The sequence below is a fragment of the Lepisma saccharinum genome, chromosome 3 (assembly GCF_977018435.1).
Source record: "Lepisma saccharinum chromosome 3, izLepSacc3.1, whole genome shotgun sequence".
In the NCBI taxonomy this organism is placed as follows: domain Eukaryota; kingdom Metazoa; phylum Arthropoda; class Insecta; order Zygentoma; family Lepismatidae; genus Lepisma; species Lepisma saccharinum.
This window is the reverse complement of record NC_139231.1, coordinates 25,657,041-25,669,550: the sequence shown is the minus strand read 5'-3', so window position 1 is coordinate 25,669,550 and position 12,510 is coordinate 25,657,041. Positions and strand designations below refer to the sequence as shown.

The 12,510-nt window shown below is 36.3% G+C and overlaps 1 protein-coding gene across 2 annotated transcripts in view; it reads right to left on the bottom strand.

The window, feature by feature from the left end:
- Window positions 1–1,527: 1,527 nt before the first annotated feature.
- The window catches only part of Ncc69 (sodium chloride cotransporter 69), a 196,174-nt gene continuing 185,191 nt past the window's right edge, over window positions 1,528–12,510 (bottom strand). For both annotated transcript variants that reach the window (XM_083118359.1, XM_083118358.1), the window contains exons 15-19: window positions 11,293–11,402; window positions 10,419–10,533; window positions 6,580–6,749; window positions 4,000–4,108; window positions 1,528–2,584 (exon numbers count right to left, since the gene is read on the bottom strand). In XM_083118359.1, coding sequence (XP_082974485.1) covers window positions 2,449–2,584; window positions 4,000–4,108; window positions 6,580–6,749; window positions 10,419–10,533; window positions 11,293–11,402 — 640 coding nt within the window. In that variant the 3' untranslated portion in view covers window positions 1,528–2,448. The remainder of the gene's footprint in view (window positions 2,585–3,999; window positions 4,109–6,579; window positions 6,750–10,418; window positions 10,534–11,292; window positions 11,403–12,510) is intronic.

Below are 12,510 nucleotides of genomic sequence, written 5' to 3'. Positions count from 1 at the left end.
CACATTGGAGATCACCCAACCTGAGAATCAAGCACTGTCACAAAAATCCCACTGGAGATCACCCAACCTGAGAAACAAGCAGTGTCACAAAAATCCCAGTGAAGATCACCCAACCTGAGAAACAAGCAGTCACAAAAATTCCCATTGGAGATCACCCAACTTGAGAAACAAGCAGTGTCACAAAAATTCCCATTGGAGATCACCCAACCTGAGAATCAAGCACTGTCACAAAAATCCCATTGGAGATCACCCAACCTGAGAATCAAGCACTGTCACAAAAATCCCATTGGAGATCACCCAACCTGACAAACAAGCAGTGTCACAAAAATCCCATTGAAGATCACCCAACCTGAGAATCAAGCAGTCACAAAAATTCCCATTGGAGGTCACCGAACCTGAGAATCAAGCAGTGTCACAAAATTCCCATTGGAGATCACCTAACCTGAGATACAAGCAGTGTCACAATAATTCCCATTGGAGATCACCCAACTTGAGAATCAAGCAGTGTCACAAAAATCCCATTGGAGATCATCCAACCTGAGAAACAAGCAGTGTCACAAAAATTCCCATTGGAGACCACCCAACCTGAGAATCAAGCACTGTCACAAAAATCCCATTGGAGATCACCCAACCTGAGAATCAAGCAGTCACAAAAATTCCCATTGGAGATCACCCAACCTGAGAATCAAGCAATGTCACAAAAATCCCATTGGAGATCACCCAACCTGAGAAACAAGCAGTGTCACAATAATTCCCATTGGAGATCACCCAACTTGAGAATCAAGCAGTGTCACAAGAATTCCCATTGAAGATCATCCAACCTGAGAAACAAGCAGTCTCACGAAAATTCCCATTGGAGATCACCCAACCTGAGACTCTAAGCAGTGTCACAAAAATTCCCATTGGAGATCATCCAACCTGAGAAACGAGCAGTCACAAAAATCCCATTCGGTGTCACCCAACTTGAGATTTAAGCAGTGTCACAAAAATTCCCATTGGAGATCATCCAACCTGAGAAACGAGCAGTCACAAAAATCCCATTGGAGATCACCCAACTTGAGATTCAAGCAGTGTCACAAAAATTCCCATTGGAGATCACCCAACCTGAGAATCAAGCAGTGTCACAAAAATTCCAATTGGAGATCACCTAACCTGAGAATCAAACAGTCACAAAAATTCCCATTGGGGAACATCCAACCTGAGAATCAAGCAGTGTCACAAAAATTCCCAATGGAGATCACCCAACCTGAGAATCAAGGAGTGTCACAAAAATTCCCATTGGAGATCATTCAACCTGAGAATCAAACTCAAGTCCCCTTCATGGCAGTCAGACAAACCTACTGTGGTTCCATCTCTTTTAAATATGCCATTGAATAAGGCATTTCCAAATACAATACTCACTCTGTTACAGGTTGAATGAAACAAACTATACTGACATTTTTGTTCATGTTTTCTTTATTCATATTATTATAAATATTCTTTCAAATAATACTGTATCCATTTTACATACCAGAAGTTTTGGTCCCCACAAGTAACAAATTCTCAAAGCTTGCAGTCACAAATAATTCAGTATACTTCTTTTATCACTGGATCCTACTTCAATAACTACTCAATGCATGTAGTTGCATTAATTCTAAACAATATAACATATTGTTACAATAATAACTACAAAAAACTGATAAAAATATTAACATTATACAGATCACAAAAGCTTTCTGAAAATACATTTTATAAGCTCGATATCAAACTGAAAACAACTTCTTTTTTTTTTTTTACAAATCTAGTCTTATTTGCTATATTAAAACATTTAAAATAATAATATATTTTGAACACTGGCAACTACTTTATTGTACTAACCATTATGCAAGAAGAGTGTTTTTTTTGATATGTATATTTTTCTACACATTCGTTATTGTAGTACTGTGACCTTCAACATTAAATTGTGTAACTTCTTACAAGACACATAAGTGAGAACAAACACTAAGAAAAAAACATTACTGGGCAATCAGTACAAAATGGATGGTATCAGTTCACTTCAAATTACTAAAATATACTTTTGTATTACGCATACATTTATGATCAATTGTTTGATGAAAGTGTTATTCTCATATCCATTCATTCTGAAATACACTATTCTAGGAAGACAAATTATTGCAAATACTGAAAATGAAATGCTAACTATGTACATATGAATGTCTTTTCTTAAATCATTATTACCCTTAGGAACATGTTTTTTTTTTTTATTTTACTACATATGGCTAAAAATAAGCAAATATGCCATACAGCAAACACACTTCCTTGCATTCATTTTAAAAGAGCATCTTCACGCAAAAACCAATATATTCGATCCACCTCTCTGAACACTGGCACAATATACTCGAACTCATACAGTCAAACACAACCACACACTGGACATTTCTCACCGTGTGCGAAGTCCGTAGGCAGGAATTATGAATAGAATGTAAGTACTGACGTCTGGTTTCCTCGCACTAACATAAAAGGTGGCATATCCTTTGTCAGTGTTTCCAGCCATGCCATATAGAGGGCAGCAGAGACTGCCCCTTTCCTAGGCATTGGTAGAGTCCTGGAAGTAAAAATAATAACATTTTTAACTTTGTATAATTATGTTCTTCCAGAGCAGTTTTAATGAGGGGATGACCCTAGGTGGATTTTAGAGGTCTGAAAAAAAAAGTGCAGTATCCTGAATGGTCACAAGACACACTATGATAATTAATAAACAATAGATTTGTTTGACAATAAGCATAAAGTAAAGAAAGTTGCCAGAAAAATCTCAAAATTACAGTGGAACCTCGATTTTACATTTTTCAGGGGATCAAGCTGAACAAACTTAAAATGTGGTAAAATGTACAAGGTGACGCAAAAGTCATCACCTGATTTTCTTAGCCTATAGCTTTGGTTTTAAATTAAACAAAGTAGGGTTTTATGTGTTAAACTTTTATTGATACTTGTAAGTTTTATGTCCTCAATTTTTTAAGATAACATCCAATAAATGACCACCATTCGAATTGATGCAAATTTGGGCTCTTTTTATTGCGTTGGTGGTGTTGGAAAGAATCTGTGGGGAAATGTTTTCAATTTCATGCTGAATATTGTCCTTTAGTTGCTGTAACGTCTCTGGCTTATTCACATAAACCAATGACTTCAAATATCCCCAAAGGAAATAATCTGGAGCGGTCAAATCGGGGAACCTGGCCGGCCATGGCAAATCACCAAAACAAGATATTACTCTGCCCGGAAGTGTCACACGAAAGAGCTAATGTTTCGTGGGCTGTATGTGGGGTAGGTATACTTATTAATTGTCGCACACAGTACATTTCGTGAGTATCTTCTATTTAACTGACAAAACACTACTGATATAAACAACAAGATGCCAAAATAAAGGTCAGTTCAAATAATGTGGAAAAATGTAAAATCCGGGAACATAAATCAGGATTCCACTGCATTTTGTTTGCTGCTATTTTCAGCATATCAATGGTGTGTAACAATCTTTACGTTTCATTACAAAAATGGTTTTAGTGTCAAATTTTGGAGTTGAACCAATACCTATTCTGATGTATCAGTATTGGGTCATATCAGTGGTATTAGTATCAGAAAATATCGGTTTGAATTTAATCACTGATACTGGCCAATACTCTTCCAGAGTCCCGACATCTCGCAAAGTATGCAAAAATGCCCGGCGACACCTTTGCAGTCTAAATATCCTGAAAATTATGCAGAATGTTCTTCATTTTTGCAATAATATTGTAGGAAGAAATGGATTTTCTGATTAAATCATTATCTTGTGCGAAATTACGAATATTTTGAAGCTAAACTCTGGCAGAGTACCACCAGTGGAAAACTTTCATATTAATATTATAAATATTCTTAACTACCGTCTATTGCAACAGTTTTCAAGTATGGACATCGGTTTAAAGTGGTATTGGCTATTGAGTCTTGAATATTTAGAATTAAACTTTTGAAATATGTTTCAATACTCACATCACAACAAGTGTGGAGTCCTTGGAATGTTCCAACAAAATCTCTCGGAGTCTCAAATGGCGATTAGTTTTGTCCTTCATTGCTAAGAGCTCAGCTTCAGTAACCAAAACTGAAATGCATGTAAAACAGATATAAGAACACCGATTTATGACAGTACCATAACAGATGCACAAAATCATATGTACTTAAAATAACAGAAAGAGTTAACTAACTTTTAAAGTAAAAATATTTTGGCTGCTAAAGCATGAAAAACATCAATAGTTAGATTAAGAATGCGTTACGGACACATTTATCAATAACAGATTTGAATAATGTACACAATTTCAACAATTTAAGCAGTATCTTGAACTACTTCCCCTGATCTTCCAGATAGATTCATGTTTAACCTTTGGTGGATGGATAGAATATATACAGGATGTCCAAAAAGTCAAGCAACCGAGACTGAATGTACATTTATAACTCCATTAAGCCTTGTTTCCATGATTATGAAAAACTAAATATGCTGACCAAGGCAGTAATTTATTTTATTATAAAACATAAACTAACGTAACGTTTCAACCTTCTAGCAAGGTCTTCTTCAGACTCTGTATCAAGTACAAAAGTCAAATCTTTTGTACTTGATACAGAGTCTGAAGAAGACCTTGCTAGAAGGTTGAAACGTTACGTTAGTTTATGTTTTATAATAAAATAAATTACTGCCTTGGTCAGCATATTTAGTTTTTCTGAATGTACATAACTTTTGTACAAAAAGCGAGATACAGACATGATTCTTACACTGGGTATTAACTTCGTCTATGAGGATATTTTTGAAACATTAAACAAGAAAATCATGCTGTTTTCGTGACATCAGATCATTGCCCTGCCACTGACAGATACAACTACACACAGGTAACACAGAAAATCAGGCGAAACCAAAGCTGGCTCAGTAGCTCAGCTGGTAGAGCAATGACACGGTATGCCATAGACCTGATTCGATTTCTGGTTGAGCTACATTTTTCATTTAAATTTCTACATAGACAATCTCTGATAGTGCGCCAAATCATAAGATATTACAAGATAGTTCTATAAGATGTCTGTATGTCTGGTCTTCATACACATGAAAATAACATTTCATATAGTGACTGTCTTCTACATTCACAAATAACTAACGTTTACTTTATTTCTATTGTGTACAAGTTTATAAAATTAACAGGGGAACCATTCAGATTAAGAATGCTGTATCAATGTCGATATTTGTTTTAAGTTGTTGATTTCGATTCAGTTTGGTTATATGTAAGAAGATTGACTTAAATGTGTTGTGGGGTCGGGTACCCTATTCTACACCCTCGAATTTTGAATTATTTTTTTTTCATTATGAAGGTTATGTGATCCTATTTGTGAATAAAAAAAACATTGGAGCGCGGAAAGAAGTATTTACGACTGTACAGCCGTTTAAAGTTGCGATTTTGTTGTTTGAAATTGTTGAGTCAAAATTTCTCACCGGTTCCGGGCTCCGCCCCTGGGGTAATTGACTTACTGCCCCCTACCGCTACCGCGGCCCCGCCTGTATCTATAGAGTCCCTTTTAAAGGCATGTTAGAAATTGGCCGAAGTCACCTGCCCCCAACACTATTTCTCACTGTTTTCCGCATTGACACATGAAGATACAAAAAATGAAGGCTAAAATTAAACCAAAGAAGGTAACTTACTTCTTTTTACCAAGGCCAGGTATTGAATTGTGGGTCGAAGTTCAATTTGTAAGCCCAAACAAGAAGTAACTCCTACGTTGAAAGTCCTTGTTGTCCTTTTCCACAGAATACCAACCTCCACTCCCTTCCCATCATAAAAATTAGAAGTCTCAAATTATCCCATCTCACAAGTCATTTAGAAAAAACAACCCTCCCCTATACGGCATGCAGTTGCCAAAAAAAAAAATATTATTTCCAATTTCTTAAGTCGCATAAATGAAATCAAATGTCTGAAATGTCCAATCCGCCAATATATCACACAAAGAACATATCGCAATCGCAAATGTTCCTATTGCACAAGTCAATCATAAGAAGAAAAAGAAAAAAATCAGACATGCGCCTATGACATAAATCGATGATCCGAAATCTTCAGACTTGCGCCTGTGACATGAATGCATCATTCGCCATCATAAACTTGTGAAAAACCTTTTTGACGTTATGCAAGGAATTTCAATTTCATAAAAAACGTAAGTTTCGTAGCACGTAGATCTAAAAAATTACTTTCCGTGCTATTTAGAAACATCGTTTATTATGAAGAACTAATTTTTGTAACGAGAATATTTGAAATGTGCGAAAAATCGAGGGTGTAGAAAAGGGTACCCGAGCCGTGTTGTGTTAAAAATCGCAAATGAGTGTATCGGATTCTTTGAGATGAAATAATAGTTTAAGGAAGATAAGTTGACCTCTTTTAATTCTTGCAATGTAAGTTATATAATATTATGGAAACCAGTTGAGCGCTGAGGACTTGCAATTTAAATTTTAAATTGCATTATAGTCTGCTCATCCTTCGTATACTGTATAGACTACCTGTAAAGTATAGTTGCAATATACCACAAAGAGATAAAATATCATACCACTCTCACTGTCAGACTCCTTTTCCTCTTCTATAACATCTATGTGCTTAAAATCCTCAATTAAGCTATCAAAGAATGCTTTTGTGGTAGCTCTGGGTTTCTTGGTGATGTCAGGAATTATTTGAAGGTCGGAGTAATCAATACGGAACTTTGACAATAGACTTGCCATGCTGCAAAAAACAAGTTAGAACTTTCTCAGATTTCTCAATACTGTAGCTGAAAACACATATTTATGGGAAATAAAAAGATCAAAATTTTAGGACAAAAACAGCAATTTGAAGTTACAAATTAGCACTTTGAATTGCATTTCAGTGTTCAAATGGGGAATTAAATATCAAATTTGATTTCAAAACTGTATACAATATATCAGTGCTCGAAAAATTTTCTTCAAAGCTAGGCGCCAGGAAACTTACCTACTAGCAATTGTGCATACTACAAAGTGTTTCAAAAGTCGCACAACCCAAACTTTGAAAATGTATATCATGAAAACCGTAAGAGGTATTTACACCAGGTTTTCTGCACTAAACTAATCATGTACACTATCACTGGGTTAATAAATTTATGTTAGTATGTATCCAAATAAAAGCAATTACATTATTTTAAAAAATATTGTTAATTTGTTGAACATCTGAGAATTGATTTTCAACAATATATACCAACGTAGAAATTTTCAGCGAAAAATGCAGGTTCGACCAGGACTCAAACACGGATCTCTAATATACCGTGCCATTGCTCTAACCACTGAGCTACTGAGCCAGCCTGGCCTCGCCTGATTTTTTACTGTCGCTGTTTTACCTGTGTGGAATCTTCTCTGCCAGTGCTACCGCAACGGGATCTGTTGCCTTTGAAATACAGTAGACTTCGACGTTCCCTGGTTCTTCCCAGCGTAGAGATGTTAATTATTGAAGATCAGGCACACACAGGAAATGTACTACGTAGAAATTTTCAGCGAAAAATGCTCAGTGGTTAGAGAAATCGTACGGTATGCCAGAGACCCAGGTTCGAGTCCTGGTCAAGCCTGCATTTTTCGCTGAATATTTCTACGTAGTGCATCTTCTGTGTGTGCCTAACTTCAATAATAATACCAACTCTTAACAATTTGTGGGATCATTTGTTGGTGTTTGACTAGTCGTAAAACAGTTGCTTTGTGAGGTACAGCAGAAGCAGAGGATTTTTCTTGCAAAAGCTCTTGCACATGAGTGTAAGAATGAGTAGTAAAATACTCTTCAGCAATGAACACACGCTGCTCCAAAGAATACGCCATGCTGAATCAATTAAAAAACAGGCATGGTAGCGTCGAAAGTGAGTGAAGAGAATTCAGTGTTACCAGAGGCAGACTAGGATTCTCTCAAGAGTCCAATTTCGGCACAAAATCTTGGTTTATGATTTTTCACGTAAATGTATAGCCAATAATTAGGCACATGTGGCGTGCGTCTGTTGACAATATTCGACCTGCTAGCATTGCCATGTGTGTCCCAAAAATGGCATTTTTTCACTCAACCCATAAAACTGCCAATAAAAAATCCATTAAATGTTGCACATGACCAATATTGATCACAAATGACATATTGACATGGCATCAGTCATCAGACATCTAATTATGACTCTTCGATAATTTCTTACGCATTTATCTTTTAAAGGTGCATTTCTGGAAAAATTTTAACGCTGCCTTCCGCCAGTTATTAATTTATCTAAATTTTCAATATGGAGTAAACTGATAATTTTAAGCATTGAAAAATATCTCCGTGGATGAGACTTTATAATGCAGAAAACCCGGTATAAATATCTCTTATGGTTTTCATGATATACATTTTCAAAGTTTGGGTTGTGTGACTTTTGAAACACTCTGTATAAGAAGCTGAGCATCACGGTATTCAAAACATCGCTAAATCATTAGAGAAAACAGGAAATGGGGTGTTCGGGGACAAAGAGTAAGAAAGAGTAAGAAATTATTACTGACTATCTGGAATGTTCACAACTTTGATTAAAAAAAAAAAATTCATTTGCTAACTTACTGTGTACTGCAATTTGAACTTGAATCATCAAAATTTTGTACATATTACAGTGTAAGATCATAGTCGCCAGGCTGAAATTTTTAGTCGCCATGGCGACCTGGCGACCGGGATTTTTCAAGCCCTGCAATATATTATACAGTGTGTCCAAAAAGTCACACAACTGAGATTTTGAATGTACATAACTCTTGTACAAATAGAGACCTGAACCTTGCACTGGGTATTAACTTCATTTATGTGGAACCTTTAGAACAGCCTGGATTCATCGTGGAACCGAGTTGTACAAGCCCTGAATAGTCTCCATTGGAATATTGTACAATTCTTCAAGAACCACATCGTGCAGTTGCTGCAGATATATCGGTGCAGCCCTCCCCCTGACTACGTGCCTGCATCTGACCATATGACCTTTTTTGAGTCACCACAGATCCACTTTTTTCATGCACTGGCATTGGCGACGTTAATCAGACATTTAGGATTGACAGCCTTAAATGTTGAGTTTATGACGCTCCTGTCGGACTGCTTTCGTGGAAACAGGATCTTCCAGATGTTCATTGAGTTCTGCTGTCACTTTTGCCATTGTAGTTCTAGTTCTTTGTGACAATCCTCTTTAATGCTCGGCGATCCCTGTCACATTGGGTAGGTTTTCGTCTCTTTGCTGATGTTGCCTTGCCGCAATTTATGTATGCCGCCATAACCTTCGACACTATATGACCCTTGCTGCACCAAATAAAGTGGCAGTCTTCGTTACTCATGCACCAGCTAAACACGCTCCAGCAATCTGCGCTCTTTAATAATCCAATATGTCTCCCATTTTAGAGCTTTATCTTCGAAGCGTTGCACATGAAAGTTTGTACTGCACTGATTCAGGCACTACATGCAATGGGCAAACATGGTGATAACAAATGCCCTATCGCAATGCAATGTTGCAAACTCGGAACAAATTACCCTTCCCTTAGCAGTGTGTTTCCATTAATCTGTCCACTCCATTGTAGATTAAACCACATTTTAGCATGGAGATGATGACTATGTTCACATAAGTTTCAATTTATGATCCATATTTGAGGGCCCACCACAGAAAAATGGTTATGTGTGTACTACAGGGGGATTTCGAGCATACAACACTCGTTTTGCCTGTTTGAGTGTCATTCGCTTGAGTGAAGAAGCTCTCAATTCCTTCCATACACTATCTAGCATCATCTTGGCAAACTATTATAAAAATAATGTTAACATAAAATACAAATATCACTATTGATAGACATTTATATTCATCACAGAGAATGCTAAATTAAGTCTTTGCTTACTATCATTAGCAAATTAGTGCTGGTATCACTAATAATTTCATTGCAAATAAAAATATGGCTACGTTAATGCTAGGATATGGTGCATAAAAAAGGTAAAGTATCCCCTGTGCATTGCCCTATGTTACAAGAAACATATGGATGTACAAAAAAAAATCAATTTCTTTGCTGTTGTTTAAAATAATTAAAAAATAAATTCAAAACAAAGAATAAAATTTCATTAAGATTGCACTGGTCTTTTGTCCTGCATCGGCAAAGTTGTTTTCAAAATTTCCCCTCCTTTTGAAAAACAAATATGATTTTCCAAAGGACTGTTGTGCCAGGGACTTCAAATAGCTAGGTTTACAAATTGACACTTATTTAATTTGTACATTACAGTAATGCAAGTAATACCTAAGCATAGCACATGTGTCATGGATTAATTAATTAATTAATTAATTTATTCCATCTCCAGTTGCCTCTTGAATATCACATTAATAAATAATATAAACTACTTGAGTAAATATTTAAAACAGTTATGTCTCCTTACCTTCTTTGCTCTGTGTCCAGTTCATCCTTCTTGTTGGCCAGTGCAAACACACGTAGCTTACAGCCAGCCCAGTTGCGTCTTGTGCTTATTATGTAGGGTAGGAGTAAAGTCAAACCTGCAGAGACACAATTCCACAATAGTGTTCAGTAAAATACAATTAGATGTTCGGAGAAAACTTTCAGTTAATGCTTATCTTGAAACAAAGTATATTGAAAGAAATATTAAATATATAATTATTTTTCTTTCAAGGCTGACACAATTATACATTAGTACTATAACAACTATTCCAGAAAATCAAGGTAAGTTACAGTCCATGCAATGAAAGAACAGAGCTAGACTTTCTAGCTCCAAATGAAGGAGGGGTCTAAGGGTGGAATACAGTGTTATTGGTTTGTTGCTTTAACATCAGTCATTAACCATGCTTATATCAGCTAATATATGCTGTCTGTCTGCAGTTGAACCAAGAAGGTCTTGATCACTTATTACTCCCATATCATTTCTAAGCCTCTCACTAAGGGCATTTTTGTATTATTTGAATTTGAACATTTAACACTTGTATGGGTTGTTCTAAACTTGAACATTTCAAACATTCTTTGCCTCCAATTCCTTTCAATTACTTTTTCAAGAAGCCAATAATGAATTGTCTTATGTTACCTATTCCAAAATTATAACAATCTTCAACCTTCTTACACAAAAATTAAGTTTTTGGAAATGTGCTTTGAAATCTGAAAAATAAAAATAAAATAAAAGAGTTTTATAGATAGCATTTTCTAGTACACAATACTTCATAAAAATCTGAAATGGTGAGGGTCAATAACGTTATGTGGAATGGCACTTGTATGAAGAATTAAATTCTTTAGCATGACTCACTCACCTCCATCATCGTAAAGCCACCAAACGTCTATCGTCCCTTTCTTTTGCTTCTTTTGGAATTGTGTCAGATTGTTAACCACCTCCTTAGGAAGTTCACTCCCTCCAGGCCCTCTGAATAAAATAATAATAATAAGACATTACAATCTAAGTAATAATAAAGGGAAAGGTTATTTCTTCTATAAAACACACATTACGGTAATAATATGCAGAATGTGTCATCATGAATATACTCTTACTTGTTTTCCAAGAGCTTTGAAAACCAAGTTATATTTCTTGTGATGCAATTCTAGTGTCGGAGAGCTGGCTCGTTTCATCGATCCCAGATCACCTGGTCAGCATGCAGGGATACAGGCTTTATCGTTGCGACAGGATAAACAAAAGAGGCGGAGGCTGTGCAATATATGTAAAAGAAAACATTCCCGTTAAAATCCTCTCTCGTTCGCAAGGAGAATACTCGAGTAGTTCGGAATATTTGATCCTTGAGCTAAATGTAAACAACCAAAAAATCCTCCTCAGCGGAGTGTATCGACCCCCGAAAACTGATTTTGAAAATTTCGAAAAAGAAATATCTAATTTTTTACCGATATACGAAAATTGTATTATCCTTGGTGACGTAAATTTCGACCTCTTGACCTCCAAACCGGAAGTACGAAATTACAAAGACACCATATCGTCTCTCAACCTATCAGCCTGTTCGTTAAAAGCCACACATCGTTCCCATCAAAGCGAAACGCTTATTGACCATATATTAACAACCAACCCACTAAAAATTCTAAATTTCGGACAATTTCCAGTCCCAGGCATATCGAAGCACGATCTTATTTTTCTTTCCTATTCTCTGAAAACATATAAATATAAACCAAAAGTAATCTCCTTCAGAGATTTTAAACGGCTTGATATTCGAGCCCTGAATATTGAAGCAGGAAACATGCCATGGCACCTCGTGTCCTCTTTTCAAACAGTTGACGAGAAAGTGAATCTCTTAAACTCCCTCATCCTTCATATTTACAACAAGCACGCGCCCGTGAAAAGAAAGAGAGTTTCGAGACCTCCCAGCCCGTGGATCACCCCCGAGATTCTGCAGCTGATGTCCCGTAGGGATGCAGCTTACAGGCGGTATAAGTCCACACTCAAAGCAAACCTGGAATCAGTACACGATTATTTCGAAGAATACCGCATTCTTCGGAATCGGTGCACCCAGGAAATACGAAAGAGAAAG